Source organism: Pelodiscus sinensis, chromosome 1 (genome assembly GCF_052426305.1).
Source record: "Pelodiscus sinensis isolate ZL-2025 chromosome 1, ASM5242630v1, whole genome shotgun sequence".
Taxonomy (NCBI): Eukaryota; Metazoa; Chordata; order Testudines; family Trionychidae; genus Pelodiscus; species Pelodiscus sinensis.
The window spans coordinates 115,788,500-115,811,278 of NC_143052.1; the positions used below are offsets into that span (position 1 = coordinate 115,788,500).

Consider the following 22,779-nt stretch of genomic DNA (forward strand, 5'->3'; position numbering starts at 1 on the left):
ATAGAAGGAAACCTTTATTTCCACATAATGCACAATTAACTGTGGAACTCATTGCCCTGAGATGCTACCACAGCCAAAACCTTTGCAGGATTCAGATAGGGATAGCCTGTTTATTTGGCTATGAAAAGTTGTTGTTATAGTAATCATCGGGTGGGGGGAAGTGTTTTGAAATTGAGATAAACACTCATGTTTCTGGGCTTGATTGCAGCTATTGAGAGTTAAGAGAAAATTTCCCCAAATGCAGGTTATCCCATTGCTACCTACAGCAAGGATTTTTTTGCACCTTCTTCTGAAACCTCTGATGCTAGTTACTGTCCAATCATGGGTCTGATCCAGTGTGACACCTAAATATGCTATTGCAGAGCCTTAGTGATATGTATAATGTTAATTATGAACTTTGTCTATTTGTATTTATTGTACATTTTAAGGCTTGTTTTAGAGCTTGAGTTTAAACTAGGAGTGCCTGTTTACGTTAGCAGTTTGATCTTGGTAAAGTTTTTCTGTTTGTGATGATACTTAACCCAGAGATTTAATGAGTGTGTTTATTTGATTGTCCAGGAAAAGGTATATGTATTGTTGGTGCTTTGAAGAAAGTATGGTATACATTAACCCTGGTGTCCTTTTCATTGGCTTGTTGATTTTTGCAATGTTGGGGAAGCCAAGGCATTTTATTAATGACCTTTGCCCATCTCTATGAAGTAGACAGCACTGCACCTATTCTGCAGACAAACACAATGAGGCATAGCAGGCCAGACTGGTCTTTGAAAAGATCTTTCCTATCCTATCCTCTTTTGCTCACCCTGTACAAGTACCAGGGATATGTGTGTGAGTGAATGCCTTTTAAAAGTCTCATATCCTTGAATTTATATGGATACTGTCACCTGAGTTGATTAGTGGTGGGGCGCAGGAATGTGAAAGTTGGCTAGCTGTGTTTATAATCAGTAGTTGTCACCACAGTTAATTAGAGATGCTATAGAGTAGGCAGCGGATATGCTAGCAATTTATTTGGCAAAAATTGCACACTCTGAAAAACAACAGCAGAGAAAAGGGATGGGAGGGAGAGAGGGAGGTTGGCAAAGTGAAATATCGGTCTCTGCATCTCCTTTGAGAGTTCATATTTACATGTCCCAAGGCTGACAGATCCAGATTATATATATCACTTCTTTATAAGACCTGGTGCAGAAAAAAATGATATCCCATTCCAAGGAGAACAAATACATAGCCAGAAAGCAGTGCCCCCTCTTTAAAAGAGTTTGCTGTTACACAAGGCTCTATCTAGCTGGTTTTAATTTCAAACTGAATTTCTAATCTTCATTTCCAGGTTGTCGGTGCAAGAGAGAAGATTTTTATGGTTTTATCGTTCCAGCTGCAATAATGAAAACAGTTCCCTCCCTTTGGTACTAGGCAGTGCCCCCGGTTGGGATCGAAAGAGCATATCAGAAATGTACATGGTATTGAGAGAATGGAGCTTTTCTAACCCTTTGGAAGCACTTGGGCTTTTGACTTTCAGGTAAGAGAAAATTAACAAAGTAAGAAAATAACAGTCAACAGACTCCTAGTCTTCTGATTAATTCAGCACTCTGAGTTGCTCAGTACAATACCAAGCTTTGCTTCATTGGCTGTCTGCTTTCAGCTTTGTCTCTGTGTCAAAGTGAAGATGTAAGTGGAACTCTTGCACTGACCTTCAGTTGAATGCACTGACCCCACCTTCTTGGCTGAAAAGTTAGCTATTTTCAGGATAATGAAAAGCATGTTTCATTTTATATTATGGGTTCATTCATTTCCTAGTTATAGATGATCAGTCAGATACCTAGCACTGATAGCACTTTACATCTTAACACTGCTGTATAGACATAAATGGAGATGGGGCTGAACCATGCTGAACATTAAAGTGTGCATCTGGATCTGATCATTGCCACTGGCTGCTCTTTCTGTAATAGAAACATCCCAAACTTGAGGGGGAAATTGAGAACTGGCTTCTAATGTTAGAATCATAGGGCTGGAAGCGACCTCAGGAGGTCATCAAGTCTAGCCCTCTGCCCAAAGCAGGACCAATCCCAACTAAATCATCCCAGTCAGGGCTTTGTCAAGCCAAGACTTAAAAATCTCTAGGGATAGAGATTGCATCACCTCCCTAGGTAACCCATTCCAGTACTTTTCCACTCTCCTAGGCTATGCCTAGAGTACATCCCTCTGTCGGCAGAGGGATGTAAATGAAGCACTTTGAAAGTGCAAATGAAGCTGGGATTTAAATATCCCGTGCTTCATTTGCATAATCAAGTAATGGCGCTCTTTCGAAAAAGCGCTATTCAAAATTGCAATGGCAGTCTAGACACGGTTCTTTAAAAAACGGGGCACTTTTTTGAAAGATCCTGTAAACCTCAAGTTTTTCGAAAGATCCGCATCTAGACTCCGGTTTCTATTTCAAAATAGCAGTTTTTCGAAAGAGCGCCATTACATGATTATGCATACTCAGGTGCATACTCAGCCATGTCATAGCCCCTGCTACTGTGCCCATGTTATTGTTTCTAAAGCAAACTTTTACATAGCTAGAGCAAAGCTTGCTCAGGCACCCCTACAGGTGGCACAATCACACCTTCCAACTGCAGCACACCCTTACAAGATGCAATGTGCACTCCACTCACTCTGTCCAGCTCTGGAGCTTGGCATGAGAGTGTGAGGAGATAACATAAACCTGACTCCTCCAATGCAGCCTGTGAAATGGCTGGCCGAGAGTGAATACTTGTCCTTAGGAAGTCCTTATCCTTAGAAGGTTCCCTTAATTACACACCATCACAGGAAATGTGCTTACTCCGGTCTATTATTTACAAACATATTAACAAAAGAGATGAGAGATCTCAACAGAAGTCGTCTTTCCTTTATTCTTTTATTCTGTATTTAATTAATGCCCCTAACATGTTGTCTATGTGTTTAAGGTAAATTGGGTGAGAAGTCCTTGGAGCTTAGGGGGAGTACACTGCTCTCTAAACATCCATTTTTAAAGAACCAGTTTCACAGATGGTTAAACTTCTGTAGAGCAGGGAGATTCAGCTAGGTGGGATTGTGGTGTCTAGTTTTTAACCTATTAATTGCCAGTGAAGTAGCAGCAGTGTTTGAATTATTAACTTGGCTTCACATTCCCATTCTGACCTTCAATCAGTTTGGATTGTTGGTACATTGACTAAGCTGTTTGAATTTCTCTGATCTGCGTTATGCTGGGCTCTGGTAGTTTTTACCCTCTGCTCCCCATTTCTCAGAGCAACAAAATGTTCTAATTTTTTTTGACTAGAGATTAAACCATAAAAGGAGAGCATTTGCAAATAAAAGGTGAGATGTCTCTATAAACATGCTTCTTATCTCAGTGTGTGTTTTATCATGTGAGCCACTAATAAGTATTTTTCGTTTAATTACAATCTTGTTCCACAAGGACTGAAAGGCTCAGGGCTTGATAATGGGGTCTTTGATCTCTGGTTGCTATTTCTAATGTAGTCCAGTATGATGGTAACTGGGCATCATTACAATTTGATTGTTCAGTGGCTTATGTATATGAAATGAGTTGGCTGCTCTCTCTGGATAAATTTCTACATCACATCCAAAAACCGATGACTCAAGATTTTCAGAAGTCACCAGTAATTTTAGATGCTTCAATTTTTGGTTGATGTAGTTTTGGAGTGCCCAATTTGAGACCTCTTCGGGGACCTGGTTTGCTGCAGGTGAGTGCTCAGCATTTTCTGAAACACAGGCTGGGTATCCAGAAATCTCTAGACACTTTTGAAAGCCTTGTGCTAACATAGCTCAATTATCTGTAGGGCATGGCCTTCTCAAAAAAAAAGGTTAAAGGATTATTTCCTGAGCACTAAGCTTACTTTTTTCAAAGAATAAGAGGAAGTAAGAGGAATTACAGGAAATAACACCCAGTTGTCTTGATCCTAGGAAATGTGTACATCTCATGGAATTTAGGAAGCATTATAGATGCTCTGGGCCACTCTGGATCAAGCCCCAATGTCCAGAACAAAGAATACAACTCTCTCTGCTATATTCTGTAACATCAGCTACTCACAAGCCAGCTAAGTGTGTATTTTAATAGATGCATCTCGTTCTTTTGGCATGTCTCTCCCTTTGCTGACTATCTTCCCTATTTTGAAAGCTTGACTCCAGGCAGACTAATAATAAGTTAATCGTTTAAGCAGTAGAAAAGGAAAACTTTCATAAATTGGAAGCACATTCACGCTACATTTCACAAGTAAATTTGGTGCCAGTCTTGCATCCCAATACATGCATCAAGCATGGACTCATAGGGCCTCCCTGAAACTTTTCCTTAAAAACCAATTTAGAAAGCATCAAAGAGCTCTTTAATGAAAGGAGGGTAGAGTGCAGAATAAGATTTTATGCTCTTAGTTTACCTCTAATTTCAAGGAAGGTTGATTACAAAGTAGTCTGAAAAAACACACATTTTCCCAAGGCAAAGGGTAAAAAACTGGTCCCTCCTTTCCTGCACTCGATTCTCATCATTGACTTCCCTTATTAGCCCTCCTTGGGAGAAAGTCCAGATTTTAGTTGAACTCTTAATGTCTCTGCACAGCATTCCAGTCAGGGAAACGATGTAGGAACATTGATGGTGATTAGAGAAAAGCTAAATGCAGTGTTATCAATGTGGCAGGCATATTTATACACTGTGTACATATAGGGCAGGTGCACCTAAAAATTGTCAGGTTATTTTGCTTTTCAGATTACTTAGTGTGTGGTTTTATATTTTATATATATGAACACATCAGGTAACGTGAAAAACAAAATAATTTGATAGCAATTTTGAGTGTACCTGAAACATCAGAGCTTTACAGCACCCAGCAATAGTGCTCCTCTAAAGATGTATCGTATCCTGCCCATACTTATTAGGACATACCTGCAATGTAATTGCAACCATGTAATGTTTTTCACTGAAAATTTGGAAATAACACCAGAAGAACAACATACATAATTCCCTAGCACAGTCCAAGCTGTGCGCCAGAACTGGAATGCTGACATCTGTTAACAGTGGCACAGTGGAGTGGAGAAAGAAAGTAGCTGGCATAAGAGAGAAATGCAAATTTATCTGCAAACTACAATCTGGATACTGATTGGTTGTATAACTGCAGGGCTTAGGGACTGGAACCCAGAGAGGCAGAGCGTAGGATGGCTGGAAAAACCATTTTTGTGCCCAGGTTTAATTAGCACTGTCCAGTTGAGGAGAGTGGGATAAGAATGAGGAGTCAGGGTTGAGAGAATGGGACAGAATGGGTCAAGTTTGGGGGAGGAATGGACAGAAGGGGATGTGTCCTCTTGAGTCTCTCTGGGTGGGTCTAGATTACAGGGGTTTTTTTCTAAAAAAAAAAAAAAAAAAAAAAAAAGTGCGAGGTGCCGCTGAGGCGAAAATGTTCCTGCCTGCAACCTGCAGTACAGATAGGAGTTGCGGAATATGCGAGCATCATGTGCCCGGCCCGACCACCCGACACAAATGTCCATAAAATGTCCCCGGTGGTCAACCAACGCCTACAGCATAATGGACTAGTAGCCCTTCCTGTTTATAAAATGGGCTGCTTGATGCAGCGGTGCGCGGATTGCGATGTGTCCCCCATCGAGGGCTCCTCTGCAGTTTGGGAAGCCAAGGGCGGCAAACCCGGCAATGATGTTGTCTAGATCCCCGAGACGGACGATCCTCTTCAACAGCTCCACATGGATGGCCCTCACCACCTGTAGCATAAGACAAATAGGCAGACAGAAACCAGGGAGTTAGGTTACCTAAGCTCTTGGGAGGAGAACCCTCCCCGCCCCATCCCTCCCCTTGTCAGGATGCGGCACCCCCCCCTTGCCCGCATCAGTGCAGGGGTGGCCAAGGTGCGGCCTCCAAGTGCCACTCCATCCCCCACTCCCTCTTGCCCTTGCCTGGCAGTCTCCCTTTCTCAACCCCCACACTCAGCAGGGCCTGTCCCCCGAAAGTGACTTACCTCCATCAAGACGGCCCTGACAGTGACCTCCCCACGCCAAACTGGTGTCCCACTGAGCGGTAGCTATCATGGGTGGCCAGCTTCCACAGGGCGATTGTGACCCATTTCTGCAGGGGGGGGGGGGTGGACCACAGGTGGGTGTCCTGGTGTTGCAGAGCAGGGGCGAGCCAGGCACACAGCTCCAGGAATGTGGCCTTCCGCATCCAGAAGTTGCAGAGCCAGTGGTCGTCGTCCCAGAGCTGCATGATGAGCTTATCCCACCAGTCCAAATTCGTCTCATGCCTCCAAATTTGCCTGTCCCCAAAAAAGTTTGGGGGTAAGGACAGAGCTCCTGCATCCCAGAGGAGGGTCTCCTTGGTGCGGTCCGGGTCCTTATGGGGCAGGAGCTTCATGACAGAGTCATGAAGATGCAGCATGGCAGCGTGGGGCCATTGCCTGCCCAGGGGCAGCTCAGGCTCCATGGCTAAAAAGAGTGAAAAGCAGAAAAAAAAACCCAGGAAATAAACTGCTGTGGTGTCCAAGGAAGCAGGGCAACCAAAGCAAGCACTGCAGAAGCTTTGCTTTCCCTCTAGGAGGTAGGCAAGCCAGAAGCAGGAGCAGAGCAATGGCTGTCCAGGGGGGGTCCCTTTAAGCATGTCTCTGCAAAGGGCATTCAGCAGCACCTGGAAATAAAGGCTGCCCCCATGCTCTGCCAGAAGCACTTCCGGGTGCCTTTTTTTTTTTTTTTCCGACAGAGCGTCCGGCAGTCTGGATGCTCTTTTTTGAAAAAGCAGATCGATTTTTTGATCCACATAATGTAATCTAGATGCTCTTTTTCAACAGAGGCTTTTTCGAAACATACTGTCAACAAAGCCTCTGTCGAAAAAGGCCTGCAGTCTAGATGTAGCCTCTGAGTCTGGACTGGAACCCAAAATATCTGACTGTCACCGTTCCTCAGCTGTCAGTAAATAGCTGTGAAACCCATTGGCAAGGTGTGTTGCCCATTCCCATCTAGTGCTTCCACGGAGAGGAAGACCATCTGCTGCTGCTACTTAATTAGCACAAGTGGTAAAGGTCTGGCTTTGGGAGTTCCAATCCTGCTGTTGAAATACCATATGGTAGAATTTTGTGGGGGGTTTTCAGTTTGTTCTTTTGAAACACCTAAAAATTAAGCACAATACCTACTGTGACAGGGTCAGGCTGGAGGACTATAACTAAGAGGGAGAAAGGCAGCTCTAAGGCAGCAAGAGCACTGGTCAATCAGGAGCAAAGGAGATAGGGCTGCTGTTAATTAATCAGGGCCAGCTCATTTCACCTGAGGCTGCCATAGATCCTTTAAAAGGAAACCCTCCTTGCAGGGAGGGGAGAGAGGAAGTGGCATGAGAGGAGACGAAGAAAGATAACAGCAACATTGCCAGAGATAGCACAGTGAAGAGCTCCAAACGGGTTTTAGGCTCACCTTTTCTGGGCAGCCTGACAACCCAGCTGAGAGCTGGAAAGGACTGTTTTGGCAGCCCAGGCTGTCCCTGGGGCACTGACCCCAATGCACTTGGTAGCTGAGGGACCAGAGCTTAAACCCATCCAAGGGCTGGTAATACAGTACGGAGACTGCCCATTAAAGGACTGAGCAGGGTACTGGGGCCCAGGAGTGGGGTTACCCTGCCACACTACATTATTCTGGTTGCAAATTCACGTCTTCAAAATGTTGAAATGTCATAACTAATTGCTTGTGCAACCTTAATTTGACACTTTTGTGTAAGTGCATTGTAATAAACTCTTTACTTACATGACCACACACTTAGAGTATCAATGCACATCTGTAAAAATATCAATGTATACATATAGGTTACACTCCATGGTCACCAACAGGTCGATCGCAAAGCGTCCTGTCCACCCCGCCGCATTTCCCTCCCACCCCCGAGAAGTCCCACTACCTACCTCCAGTGAAAATGGAGGTAGTGTAGGCTTCCCGGGGTTGGACAGAAGTCCCACAGCTTAGTGCCACTTCTGGCGATTCTGGAAGTAGCACTAGCTGCTCTGCCGATGTACTGTGGGAGGGAGTATCGGCTCCCTGCACTGCACAGGAGGGGGGAGTCAGCCCCGGGGGAGGCGCGCGGGGTTTCCCAGCGCCAGGGGGGTCGTCCCCAGGAGAGGCGCGTGTGGGGTTTTCCTGCGCCGTGGGGGTCGGCCTGACCCCGGGGCAGGCTTGCGCAGGGCTTCTCTGCGCCAGGGGGGAGTCGGCCCCCGGGGCAGGTGCACACGTGGGGCTTCCCTGTGCCGGGGGGCTGGCCCCAGGGCAGGCACGCGCTGGTTTCCCTCTGGGGGTGGGGGAATCCTGGGAGGAGGCAGATACAGGGGACTCTCTGCCTCCACTGGCACCCCACTCCCCAGCCACAGAACTCTGTCCCCACTCCCCTGTCCCCACTCTCCAAACTCTGTTCCCACTCCTCTGTCCCCAGCTACAGAACTCTGTCCCTATTCCTGTCCCTACTGGCACTCTGTCCCCTGCTGCAGAACCCTGTCCTCTGCCCTCCCAGCACCTTGTTCCCTCTCCCCTGCCCCCAGCCGCAGAACTCTGTCCCCACAAAATGTATAATTATAAATGCTTCATTTTAGATTTAAATAGCATGAATAAAAAACAGACCATTTATTTCATAACTATAAACACCTGATTTTAATTTTATACATCGCATAATTTAAAAATAAACTGTTTATCAGAGTGTGTAAGTAAGGGCTGGGGATAGCAAGTGATGGACAGGAGGAGAATAGAGAGGGCAGGGCTTAAAGGAAGGGGCGGCGCAGTAGATCTTCGCCTGTTCGGAGATTTAAAAAGTGATCTTGGATGTAAAAAGGTTGGAGACCACTGAGTTACACCCTTAATTCTGCCATTTCCTAACTTTTGAGTGTTTGACTTTGCAATATTAATAATGTTCTTGCAGCCGTGTGAGCGGGGGCTCTCTGGGGAAGATCCTTTTTCTGCCCGCTCTCCCAACACCCTCCCGGGCGTGCCCAGGTGTCCTCACTGGTGGTGAGGCCACTGACCCGTTGGATGAGTCTAATACGGCAGCAGTCTCCTGCAATGCTGTAAGGTGTCTAAGGCCTTCACGGCCAGCAAGCAGCGTGGGAAGGTGGGGGGCTTGGGCCCACCTCTCTCCGAGCCCTGGCCCAGAGCCCTAAGGACCAGGATTCAGGTCACTGGTCCGGTTGGTGGGGTTGAGACCTGTAACACACCAACCCATGAGCTTCCAACAGCTGCACCCTGGGCCGCTTCCTACTTTCCTCCTCCCACAGTCGCTCTTGACTGCTCCACCTCACGACCCCTTCCTGTGTCACAGGCATTTTTTTAAGAGTCCTGCTGATGCCGTATCTGACGTAAGGGTGGGCTGTGCCACCATCCTTGGCTCCTCCCCTTTCCGGCTCCTTGGCATGTTGGCACCTGCAGGCGGCCCCAGCCGCTGGGTCACTTGTGCATCCTGTGCCGGCCAGAGGTGCCACCACTGCTTCTGTCCCAACTGCCAAGGACAGTGTGTTTGGTGGGCGGGGTGCCAGAGCATCCTCCCGCCGGTCGCTGGCCACAGTGGAGCATGTGTGGCAGAGCCAGGTCCGGGCCGGCGCTACCGCTTCTCCCCAGAACTCTGGGGACAGCATGGCTGTCGTGCAGGGCACCTGGGCGTCCTCGTCACAGTTCTTCTCATGGAGTTTGTGTGTTTATACATATAAATACGCACACATATATGAGAGGATAATACCTTAGTGTATGTCTACACTAGCCCCCTAGTTTGCTCTAGGGAGGCTAATGAGAGCGACTGAAATTGCAAATGAAGCACAGGATTTAATTATCCCGTGCTTCATTAGCATGTTCCCAGCCGGTCGCCATTTTAGAAATTGACTAGCCCGAAGTAACTGCCCGCATCTACACGCGGCAGTGAAACGCGATTCCGAATTAAAGCCCTAAATCGAATTAGCTCTGATTCCTCCTGGAATGAGGTTTAACAGCTAATTCGATCTAGGGATTTAATTTGGAATCCCATTTCACTGCCACGTGTAGACACGGACAGTTACTTCAGGCTAGTCAATTTCTAAAATGGTGACCGGCCAGGAACATGCTAATGAAGCACAGGATATTTAAATCCCGCGCTTCATATGCTATTTCAGTCACCCTTATTAGCTTCCCTAGATTGAACTAGGGGGCTAGTGTAGACATACCCTTATTTTCTTCCTAATAACCTTTTAGATTATTACAACAAAAGGTGTAGTAAAAAAATCAGAAGTCCTTTTCACCATTTATATTGCTTGTTTACTTTCTTACCTTCATTCAGTCCAGACCGTGTTCCTAAACTGGTAGGTTTCATTTTCTAATTTTCATGCATTAGCACAAAGCTGCTTCAATACTCGATGTATGACCAAGCCTGCAGAGCAATTTTGAAATGATAATGCTTTAAAACCACAAGTAGTTTTCATCTTAAAAAAAAATCTAAAATTGTGAGGAAATAATTGGTTTTTTATCTCCTGTCTCAATTATTTATAAATATAAAAAAGAAAAGCAATAAAGCTTAATTTCATAATCCAATATTCAGTATCCATCTAAGTAATTGTTGACACTTCTGTCTGCCTTTGTAGGCATTTATAAAGCACTCAGCAACATGGTATGCTTCTTAGAGTCCTGAGGCATTAGGAAACAATGTATTGATTATATTAGCTTGGAAGTGTAGCTGTCTATGTTTCTGAAAAATATTCTATTTTGCATTTCCTGGTTCAGATTTGCAATATCATGTGGTAGAACACAGCAGAATGTTAACTTTATACAAAATGAGAGCGCACCTTACAGCACTGCATGGCATATGGCAAACCCCTTAGTAGGTCTCATGCCCCTATGCGGAAGGTGGTATATGAGATGCTTCTCTCATACTTAAAGGAAAATTGCATGCTATAAAATATTCCAGCTTCTACAGTAAAATATTTTCATCCCATTTACCTGACGAATATATACAAGTTCTCCAATGTACAAGTTCTCCAACTGATATCATATATTAAAGTTAAGGTTATTTTACTTGTTACAAATGAAAATTACAGAGATGTATTTGTTGTAATAATTGATTTCTAGATCTAAAGGTCTCCAGGGAATACACACATTCACAGAAAGTCTCAGCAGTGCAAGGTTTTTAATTTGTATAAGATTTAGTTGAATCATAGAATACTAGGAATAGAAGGGACCTTGAGAGGTCATCGAGTCCAGTTCCCTGTCCTCATGGCAGGACCAAGTACAGTAGACTTCTGATAATCCGGCACCTTTGGGACCTAGGTGGTGCTGGATTATCAGATATGCCGGAGTATCGGGAGGTACTCCGGCGGGGGGCTGTGACAGGTCTACTGGGACCTGCACTGTGTCCGGAGGGTGGGTGGGGAATGGCGAGGTAAAAGGCGAACCCTTCGCTGTTTTGCAGGAAGGCGGGGAAAGCCCCGCACCACCGCCGAGAGTTTCCTGGAAGGAAGGGAGCGAGCTCCCCACCCCCCAGACTGCAGAAGTTATCACCAAGCAGGAGGGTGAGGGGTGGTGCTACGGGACCAACCTGGCAGCACTCCAGCTGTTCTGCTCCGCAGCTTCCCCAAGTCCGTCGCTGCCACTGCTGAAAATGACGAGCAGTGGACTTGGGGAAGCTGCGGAGCAGAGCAGCTGGGGTGTTGCTGGGCGCCAAGCAGGGGGGGTGAAGGGCGGTGCTGCAGGACCAACCCGGCAGCACCCCAGCTGCTCTGCTCCGCGCTGCTCCCCAAATCTGCCGCTGCTAAAACTGATGAGTGGCGGCCTTGGGGAAGCTGCAGAGCAGAGCAGCTGGGGTGCTGCCGGGTTGGTCCCGCAGTGCCACCCCTCACCCCCCTGCTTGGAGTTAACTGCTGCTGTCTGGGGGGTGAGGAGCCCATTCCCCTCCTGGAAACTCAGCGGCGGCGCAAGGCTTCCCCCGCCTTCCTGCAAAATGGCGGAGGGTTCGCCCCTCGCCGCACCGTTCCCTGCCCACTCCCCGGCCGGTCACAGTGCGTGTCCCTGCAGACCTGTCACAGGGGTATAAACCCCTTCCCCTCTTCTCCCCTTCCCTTTCCCAGCCGCGAGTGCCCATGGGGCTCACAGCAGCTCCAATTGTCCGGCTGGCTTGAGCACTTTCGGGTTCCAGTTGGTGCCGGACTATTGGGCGTGCCAGACCACTGGACGCCGGACAATTGGAGTTTTACTGTACTGACTACACCATCCCTGATTGACATTTATCTAACCTACTCTTAAATATTTCTAGAGATGGGGATTCCACAACTTCCTTGGGCAATTTATTCCAGTGTTTGACTACCCTGAGAGTTAGGAACTTTTTCCTAATGTCCAACCTAAACGTCCCTTGCTGCAGTTCAGGACCATTGCTTCTTGTTCTATCCTCCGAGGCCAAGATGAACAAGTTTTCTCCCTCCTCCTCATGACACCCTTTTAGATACCTGAAAACTGCTATCATGTCCCCCTCAATCTTCTCTTTTCTAAACTAAACAAACCCAATTCTTTCAGCCTTCCTTCATAGGTCATGTTCTCTAGACCTTTAATCATTCTTGTTGCTCTTCTCTGGACCCTCTCCAATTTCTCCACATCCTTCTTGAAATGCGGTGCCCAAAACTGGACATAATACTCCAACTGAGGCCTAACCAGCGGAGAGTAGAGTGGAAGAATGACTTCTCGTGTCTTGCTCACAACACACCTGTTAATCCATCCCACAGTCATGTTTGCTTTTTTTGCAACACATCACACTGTTGACTCATATTTAGCTTGTGGTCCAGTATAACCCCTAGATCCCTTTCTGCCATACTCCTTCCTAGACAGTCGCTCCCCATTCTGTATGTGTGAAACTGAGTGTTCCTTCCTAAGTGGAGCACTTTATATTTGTCTTTATTAAACTTCATCCTGTTTACCTCAGACCATTTCTCCAATTTGTCCAGATCATTTTGAATTATGACCCTATCCTCCAGAGCAGTCGCAACCCCTCTCAGCTTGGTATCATCTGCAAACTTAATAAGCGTACTTTCTATGCCAATATCTCAATCGTTGATGAAGATATTGAACAGAGCCGGTCCCAAAACAGATCCCTGCGGAACCCCACTTGTTATACCTTTCCAGCAGGATTATGAACCATTAATAACTACTCTCTGAGTACGGTTAATCCAGCCAGTTATGCACCCACCTTATAGTAGCCCCATCTAAGTTGTATTTGCCTAGTTTATTGATAAGAATATCATGTGAGACTGTATCAAATGCCTTACTATGGTATATGTTGTAGTTCAACACACATTTCCTTTTTGGATATCCATGTGAAGAGAATCAAGAACAGTTGTTCTTGCTTCCAAAGCAAATTGCAATGTGCTTACTCCACTCAGAATCCTATTTCACATGTCAGCATCAAGTTTGAAAGAAGATACAACTGCATTAAGGGATGTTATAAACAAGGAAGGTGGTCAATTACTTTCATTAGGCAGTAGGACAGAATAAAACATGGGTTTAAAGCAGGCAGTGTGGATATTTGGGTTAAATACTAAGGGAACATTTATAATCAGGGCTTGACAACTGGTGGCGAAATCTACTTGTGCATGCACGCACCGCCAGTGAACGGGGTGACTCGGTGAAATCTACTCGCCCTGGGCAAGTAGATTCACTGATTTGTCAAGCCCTGTTTAGAACTATAAGAATGTTCCCAGTAATGGTGAGGAAAAATTTCTGGAGTCAGCCCCTTAGGCTACAAAATATTGTTAAAGACTAGATTTGACACCCCTGATTTGTGTATTACTTTTTACCAGTAGCACTACCTGCCTGCATGCCTGATACAAATATATGGAAAGGCAGAGTCCTTACTGTAAAAGAGTTTATCATGCAAGTAAGGTGGTCAAGTTGACTGGAGGATAATTTAGGGATCATTTAGGGATGATTGACATCAGTCCTGGCACAATGTTTGAAGATTCACTAGATGACGCAGGGTTTATCTACGCAAAAAGTTACCGCACAGTAAACCAGACTGTGAATCTGCCGCGTACTGGCTTGCCATATAGTAACTCACCACATGAACAAGTCCTCACTTAGGGTATGTCTACACTACAAAGTTAATTCGAACTAACGGACGTTAGTTTGAATTAACTTTGATAGGCACTACACAAGTGCTCCGCTAGTTCGAACTTAATACAGTGTGGGTATTCCGGGCAATCCAAGCCAGGACTGCTTTGCAAGCAGGGCACCCCTGAGAACTGTCTGTCCGGGGTGGGGGTCGGGTCCCTTTAAGCACAGCCCTCGGCTAGCCTGAGGCAGCAGCTTCACGCTCTAAGTCCTCATCTGATGCCCTGCCGGCACTGCTTCCGGCCATCCTTAACGCCGGTTCAGGGTCCACTTATTATGGACATGCTAGTTCGAATTAGCAAAATGCTAATTCGAGCTAGTTTTTTAGTCTGGATGCGTTAGTTCGAATTAGCTTAGTTCGAATTAACTAATTCGAACTAAGTTAGTTCGAATTAGCGCTGTAGTGTAGACATACCCTAAGAGACACCTCTCCACCTAAATGGTTTACACAGCTAAAGAAGCTGGACATTCTAGTAATGCAAAGGATAGTTTCTGATTCAAATAGGGTTTTTGACCCAAATCCGTAATGGTTTTTAACAAGTAGAACTTGAGAAAGTACTGTAAACTTCCGATAATCCAGCACCTTTAGGACCCAGGGGGTGCCAGATTATCAGAAGGGGGGGCTATGAGGAGTCTGGGGTGGGTTGGGGTGAGGAATGCCACTCCAGACCCCTTATAGCCCCCCCTTCCGATAGTCCGGCTCTGCCTCAGGCGTCCCCGATTCAGCCGCTGCTCGTTAGTTTCAGCAGTGGCTGAATCCGGGACACCTGGGGCAGAGCAGCTCAGGTGGTGCCAGTTTGGTCCCATAGTGCCACCCCTTGGGGCTGCAGGACCAACCCAGCAGCACTCCAGCTGCTCTTCCCCAGGCGTCTCCAAGAGCATCTGGGGTGCTGCAGGGTTGGTCCTGCAGCCCCGAGGGGCGGCACTATGGGACCAAACTGGCAGCACTCCAGCTCCCCACCCCCAGCTTCCCCGATTCAGCTGCTGGTCAGTTTCAGCAGCGGCTGAATCGGGGAAGCCGGGCGCAGAGCAGCTCCAATTGTCCGGCAGCCAGAGCACTTCTGCATTCCTGATGGTGCCAGACCATCAGGAGTGCCGGAGCATTGGATGCCAGACCAATGGAGTTTTACTGTATTATGAATCCTTATGTTACAAATTGAGTTTTTCATTATGGAGCTAATGTTTCTACAGATATTCAGTGTTCACTCTAATCAAAACAATCCTGGAATACAGTTAAATAGAAAGAGCTTTTAGTGGTGCTGATTCTTTATCTGTGACCCCTAAATAGCCCAGAAATTCCAGGGTTGGTCATTACTGTTTGCATTGAACAAGTTGTCATTTGTCCATCATATTTACAATCTGATAGAGATGGATTAGTAACTGAGAGCAATCCAGAATCTCAATAGAGTGGCAAGAGCTGAAACAAGCAGACCTTTCGATTTTAACTGCAGTGTGTATGTGTTTCAGTGTGATGTGTTACTAAACATATCACCCTACAATAATTTAGAAGCAATGACATTTCACCCAGCAGGTTTTAGAAAGTTAATGTTAAAGTATCAAAGCGTTAGCAGGATTTTCTGGAACTATTCAAACAGGAAGATTTCTCGTTCTTCATCTTGCTGGGGAAAACACAGAATTTTGTTGTCATAGCATCTTTGAGCATTGACTACTCCCAAGGACAAGCAATAACTACGTAATAACATTTTCTGCTTGATTTGGTGCCTGTATAGAACATATTTCACACTCTAGCAATCTGTTGAACCACAGGAGCGAGCAAAGGGAGGTGCAAAATCCCATACTATCTGTGTAAATTGATTGGATAATAGAGATCAGACATTTTTTAATTTATTATCTTAATTCAAATATATTTTGCTTTTAATAACTATGTCAAAATTGAACTAGCAGCTTCAAATTCATAGTATGTTGCCTTAAAATTAAAAAATAATTAACTCTTGTAAAACAGTTCAATTTGGGACTACAATGATAATTTATTCATAAAATACCCCCTTCCTTGCTCCTCAATAGAGCATACTCAGCACTACACAAACAATATTAAAAGCATCATCAAATATGCACCATATAGCTATACAAAATAGTAAAAAGCCAAACACAGTGGCCTCATTAAAACAAAGTTTGGAATGGATGTGCTACAGATGAGCTATTACTGCAGTGCAGAAGCCAGAGCTCTCTAACAGGTCCAAAATACAGTCATTTCCTTTCTTAAAATTATGTAAACACATATAGCAATTTGATCATCAAAGTGCATAGGATTGTCTGTGGGTTTTTTTTCATTTTTTAAAATTTGATTATACTTAAAAGGTACCCGTATACTTCTGCACCAAAATGCCTGTACAAGTTCTTCAGTCTCTCTCAGATGTGGAATCTCCCAGTAACCATTGTGTATATTTTGTTTTATCTGTCATATTTTAATTTTCATTTATTTTCACATGAATTTGATGTCCTGATTGACCTTGGTTGATCTGCAGAACAGCTATAGCATGGGTATCAGCTATATCTGTGCTTCCACACTTCCCTCTGCCAATGTGTACCCGTACTGACCTGAAAGGAATCCCCTTTGAATTAGATCAGTGATTCTCAAATTGTTCCATGGGACCACTTCAGGAAAGCCACTAGTGGGCCTGTGCCACTTTTTTTACCTAAAGATTCCATAGCCACAGAGCTTCGCAGCTCCCATTGTCTCTGGTTCACCGTTTCCAGCCAAGCGGTGTGGTGGGAAGCACCATTATTAATATACTGAGTAGAGCTTGTCAAAAATGACTACTTTTTGCAAGGAAAAACTTAAAAAACAACAAATAGTCTGGTAGCACTTTAAAGATGAACAAAACATGTAGATGGTATCATGAGATTTCGTGGGCACAGCCCACTTTTTCAGAGGGTCATCTGAAGAATGCTCATGATAACATCTACATATTTTGTTAGTCTTTAAAGTGCTACCAGGCTATTTGTTGTTTAAGTTTTTCCTGTTACAGACTAACTCAGCTACCCCTCTGATACTTAGTGCAAGATACTTATTGCAAAATATTTTTAATTCCTGAGAGAATTTTTTAGTTTTTGAAAATGCAAGCTGAATTCTTTTACTTCTTTTTCAATTTCTGGTTTGTTAATGAAAAACTAGAAATTGCTAAAAAAAAAAATTGATTTAGTCAAAATGTCATATTTCACCAGCATATTTTAACTTTGGAAAATGGTGTCCCATCAAAATCTGATCTTTCCAAGGAATGTGTCAATTTCCATGAAATTTCATTTTGAAAAAAAAATTGAAAACATTTTGATATTTCATTTTGAAATGATTATTTCTACATTCTGTATTTTATTATAAATAAATTGTAATATATAAAATACCAAAATTGACAAAATATTTTTTTAGAAAAATCCAATGTTCATGTTTTAAGTTAAATTAATAACAAAAACATTTGAAATGTTGGCATTTCCCGTGCAGTGGACATTCCAAGTTTCAGCCAGTTCTGAAAAAGAGCTATGGAAAACTCATCATTTGGTTCATAGAGTAATATATAACTAAGGAACTAAAATGTTCATTATAGTTCGACTGATTTACATGGAAATTGGTGAAATGGTTTTGTGGGGTAAGGTATTGTAACAATCTGCAATTGAGTTATCAGTCATATGTGTTTTGATTCCCATTGCTATGAAACAGATTGATCTTCCTCTCACATTTCTTTAGCATTTTGTATTGTTGAGAATCATGAGAACTGTAATATAACTGCAGCAGCTCAATAATGCCTAATGACCTCTACTTGTTTGCACTAGTTTTCCAGATCAAGACATTCGCAGAACTGCAGTCCAACAAATGGAAAATCTGTCAGATGATGAATTGTTAGACTACCTCCCACAGCTGGTTCAGGTAAAGAAAAAATGGATAGCAAAGGAAGTTCTCTAGCCAGATCAATGACTTCATTAAATACCTTTAATTCTTTCAGTTTGATTGATGCATTAGTGGAAGAATAACCAAGAAAATCAGACCAGCTGATGCAATGATTGAGTTAACTACAGCGCTGAATTATAGATCGGGCTCCACTCCAGAGACTGTGGTTTGTTTTTTGGCATTGCTGATTGGATTTTTGTGTGCCCTGCAAAAAGGCCTTTCCTCTGGGGAAAAAAAATAGCATCTGGAAAGAAAAGAAAAGGAGTTACGACTAGTAGCACACACGATCAAATCAATAGCTGGTAGAGGCCTAGCTTCTTGGCAAGAAAAATAGTGTTTGGCATCAGAATTTTACTTTTAGATATCTGAAAAATATGCAATTATCATTGATGTAAGGATGGGGACAAGATGCTGGCAATATGGACTGAACAGAGTAATTCACATGCAAAATAATCTTTCATTATATACTTTTCTTTCATAAATGATCCCAAAACACTTTATAAACTACAGGACAGAATGTCCCAACTGTTTTCTTAAGAGTTAGCAACCAGTGGATATTTTCTTGCGATCCAGGAAGAGATGACTAGCCCCAAAACGTTGTCCTTCCTCCATACAATCTTTCATAAATGCCTCTCCCAAAACTCCTATAGGGTCAGTGCCCTTCAGATTATGTTGGGGTGGATGCTTGTGGTAAGGCAATCAGGAGAGAAACCCAAGAAGGAGCCACTTTCAATGACATACAATAATTGTTACTTCAGGGCTGAACTATCAATTATGTAGAGTCAGACTCAGAGAAGAGGACCAGAAGAGGCAACCAGAATGAATAGTCTGAATTCATTGATAACACAGACCACCACCATCGCTCAGCAGCTGCACACCAAATCCAACAGTTAAATCAGTAGTACAGTCCACAAGAGACTAAACTATTATATGCCACAGATAAAGAATGGGAGGGACAGTAGCTGAGGCCCTTGTAATGGCTAGGAAATGATTGAGAGAAACCCAGATAATCCTGACAAGTGACCTACGTCCTATGCTGCAGAGAGAGGCCAACTTCCTTTCCCTTCCCCCCCCCCCCCCCACATACACACAAACAAAAAAAATGTCTAGTCACTCCCAGTTAGATCTGGGGCGGTGGGAGGGGGGGGGAGAAATCTCTTACTGACCCAAAATACAACAATCAATTAGGCCCTGAGCATATGAGCAAAAACCAGCCAGCCAAGCACCAGAGAGAGAAAATGCTTGATGCCATCGAACAGGGTATCCTACTCTGTCTGATGTCCCATGTCTAGTGGTCACCATCGCAGAAGGAGAAGGGGTGGGGATAGTGGTGGGAGATGAGGATGGTTAGAAACCTTTTAATTTCTAGTATGAATTTGTTCATTAGTTCTTCGTCAAAGTGCATCCCTGGGGGTGCTCCACATCAGGTGTTGAGCGCCCCAGAGCTTTTCGATGGATTTTTCTCAGCAATGTACCGGGGGCTGTGGATGCGCAGCACATGTGAGCCTCCCTCAGTACTATCGTGCTTGCACGGCGCCCCTCCCTTCAGTTCCTTTCTAGTGCCCCTCGGCTTCAGACCGAACTCTCCTGCTCTCGCAGAGACTTCTCCTCACAAATTTATTTCTTCAAATAGTTGCTTAGATATAGTTTATTTCCACAGTTCTTGTTAATAGTTAGCTAATTTACTTGTTTAGAGTTAGTTTAGGGGGGGAAAAAAACGCCTGCAGTCTTGAACTGCAAAAGCTGCGGGCTCTGCAAGAATTTAATGCTTGTCACTAACTGTGCTAAGCTGAAAACATGCAAAGACAGACAGCTGAGACTTAAAATGTCCTTCTCTGTCAAGGACAAACACCATCCGTCTGACCCGGTCTCGGGTCTGAGTAATACACCAGTGAGGCAAACGTCCCCTAAGCCATCAAAGGCAGGGATGAGTTCTCTGAATCAGCAGCCCAGAAAGCAGCGTGCTGAGGGGAGAAAGTCACACTGCTCAGGCAATAACCGCCTGAGCACTTTTGACCTCCCAGGCACTTTGGGTGAACACAAAAAGGGCAATAAAAATGTAAAAAAGTCTTCCCTTACTGAGGCAACAGGTCTTCCCGTGCCTGCCTCACGGGCCATAGGAGATCTTCCCACTCCTATCGCAGCATGGAGGAATCCCCTCACCTACCAACCGCTGGGTGCTGGCCCCCTTCTCCCATTACCAGGGGCAACACCTCAGAGGAGCGCTGTCTCAGCAGCAAGGGCAAAGCCCGGGCAATTTGTTTACAGTCAGCTCCGCTATCCATGCTGCATACTCCCCTCATTAGCCACAAGGACCACAAAGACCTGGTGATTTCTCTCACTTTACATTCGCATAATTTGACTGATAACATACATCCTCAATCTTCATTCTCTGATTACTCTGACTCCTCCTCCCCCCCCCCTTTGAGGACAAGGAGGAATGTTTACCGGCTTTTTCACCTCAGCCATATATAGCAGGCTCTACATGGTCTGCTTATCAGCAACAACCAGATTTTCTTAGAGCACAAATGGCTCCCCGGGCTCCTTATTTTTGGATGCTACCTCCTATGTGTTGCCCCCCAACAGTGGCAAATGTTCAATCAACCACCTCAACAATATAAAAAGAGACCATATAAGACCAAGAATATGTCAAAACCCTGCTCTCCTTTAAACCTGTCACCCCACACCTCTGAGGGAAAATGACAGTGAAAGCCATTGCTCTTCAATGTCAGCTTCTACATCTATATTACATCCAAAAGCAGCCTCAGCCATAGAGCAGGCATTGTTACCACCTGCTACGCATACTACCAATGATCTCTCCTCTTTCCAAGATTAATTTAAAAGAGTTGCTATTGATTTGAATATATCTATGGAAGAAGTTCAGGTTTCTCAACATGAACTCACTAACATCCTCCAGCCCAGTACAGCAACAAAAATGGCATTTCCTATTAACCCAGCCATCTTGGAGCCCGCTAAAACCCTATGGCAAACACCTGCATCCATCCCACCAATATGCAAGAAAGCTGATTGAAAATACTCTATTCCCCCCAAGGGTTCTCAATTCCTCTTTTCTCACCCTCCAATCAACTCCCTCATAGTAGATGCTGCACAGTACAGAAACAAACAACAAAATCGTTCCACCCCATCCGAAAAGGACAATAAACATCTGGACACATTCGGAAAGAAGGTTTGTGCCTCTGCCACTCTTCAGATGAGAGTGACGAACTATGCTGCTTTATTAAGTAAATACAACTTCAATTATTATACAAAATTCAATACTTTTATTGAAGATATCCCTGGTAGCAAAAAGGCAGAGTTTCAGGCTCTTGTTTCAGAAGGCCAGATAATATCGCGAATAGCCCTGCAAGCCGCACTTGACTCAGCAGACAGAGCTACAAGGACTACGGCAACAGCAGTCACTATGAGACGAGCCTCGTGGTTCAACTCTTCTGCTTTTCCCCGCCAAGTGCAACCATTGGTAGAAGACCTTCCGTTTGATGGAGAAAAGCTATTTTCTGCAAAAACCAATGAACTGCTCCAATCGATAAAAGAGTCCAGAGCCATATTGCGATCACTCGGTATTCAAACCCCTATGACGAGACAGAGACAGTACAGGTACCAGCCATATCAGAGACCCAGGTACTTACAACTGACTTACCAGTACCAGAGACAAGACCATGCCCCGTACTAACAGAGGGGGCGCAGCAGGCATCAGAGACGGCGTCCTCAGACTAATAACCCCAACCACTCATCCCAACCCAGCAAGCAAATTTGAAACAACAGTCAAGAGATATAAAACTATACCACATGCACCAGAGCTTGAGATTGATTCCAAACCTTTCCTATTTCATTTAATACCTTTCCTTTCAAATTGGTTATCTATTACCACTGATAAGTGGGTATCTCAAACTATCTCCCTAGGTTATACCATTCCTTTTCTCTCCCCTCGCCCCCCTCCCCAACCACCTACCCCGTCCCTTTTCAGGGACCCCTCTCATGAAATTATATTACAACAAGAAATTGACCACCTTCTTGAATTAGGAGCCATAGAACCAGTACCCCAAGAGGTCCACGGAACCGGTTTCTACTCACATTATTTTCTCGTAGAGAAGAAGACAGGTTGGAGGCCAATCCTTGATCTTCGGTTACTAAATAAATACATAAGGGAACAGAAATTCAAAATGGTCACCCTAAATACTATTATCCCAGCTCTGGAGTCTGGTGACTGGTTTTCTTCTCTCGACCTGAAGGATGCTTATTTTCATGTATCTATTTGCCCCTCTCATAGTCGTTTTCTTCATTTCACTTTAGGTCTCCAACAATACCAGTATACGGTGCCCTTTGGTCTCTGCCCTGCAGCAAGGGTATTCACGAAGATGCTAGCTGCTGTCGCTGCTCACCTCAGAAAACAAGGAATCATAATTTACCCGTACTTAGGTGACTGCCTTATCAAAGCGAGGACCAGTCAAGACTGTTATCAAGATACCATAATTGTAATAATCTGCCTTCAATCATTAGGCTTCCTAATAAATGATGGCAAATCAACATGCACGTCAACCCATACAATCCAATTCATTGGCGCTCAGCTCAGTTCAATCACAGCCAGAGCCTCCCTACCAACAGACAGATCCACTTGCATCAGTAAACTGGCAAAAGCGCTTCAAGGGATGCCAGTAGTAAGGATTTATGACTGCCTTCAACTATTAGGTCACATGGCATCATGCAATCCTGTGGTCTCAAATGCACGTCTTTTTATGAGATGCCTCCAAGGTTGGCTCTGACAC

General features: G+C 44.5%; 1 protein-coding gene across 1 annotated transcript in view; it reads left to right on the plus strand.

Moving 5' to 3' along the window:
• PIK3C2G (phosphatidylinositol-4-phosphate 3-kinase catalytic subunit type 2 gamma) overlaps positions 1-22,779 on the plus strand; it is a 296,240-nt gene that overhangs the window by 99,263 nt on the left and 174,198 nt on the right. The window contains exons 16-17 of the mRNA XM_075897746.2: positions 1,322-1,510; positions 17,881-17,974. Of these exons, the coding sequence (XP_075753861.2) occupies positions 1,322-1,510; positions 17,881-17,974 (283 nt within the window). The remainder of the gene's footprint in view (positions 1-1,321; positions 1,511-17,880; positions 17,975-22,779) is intronic.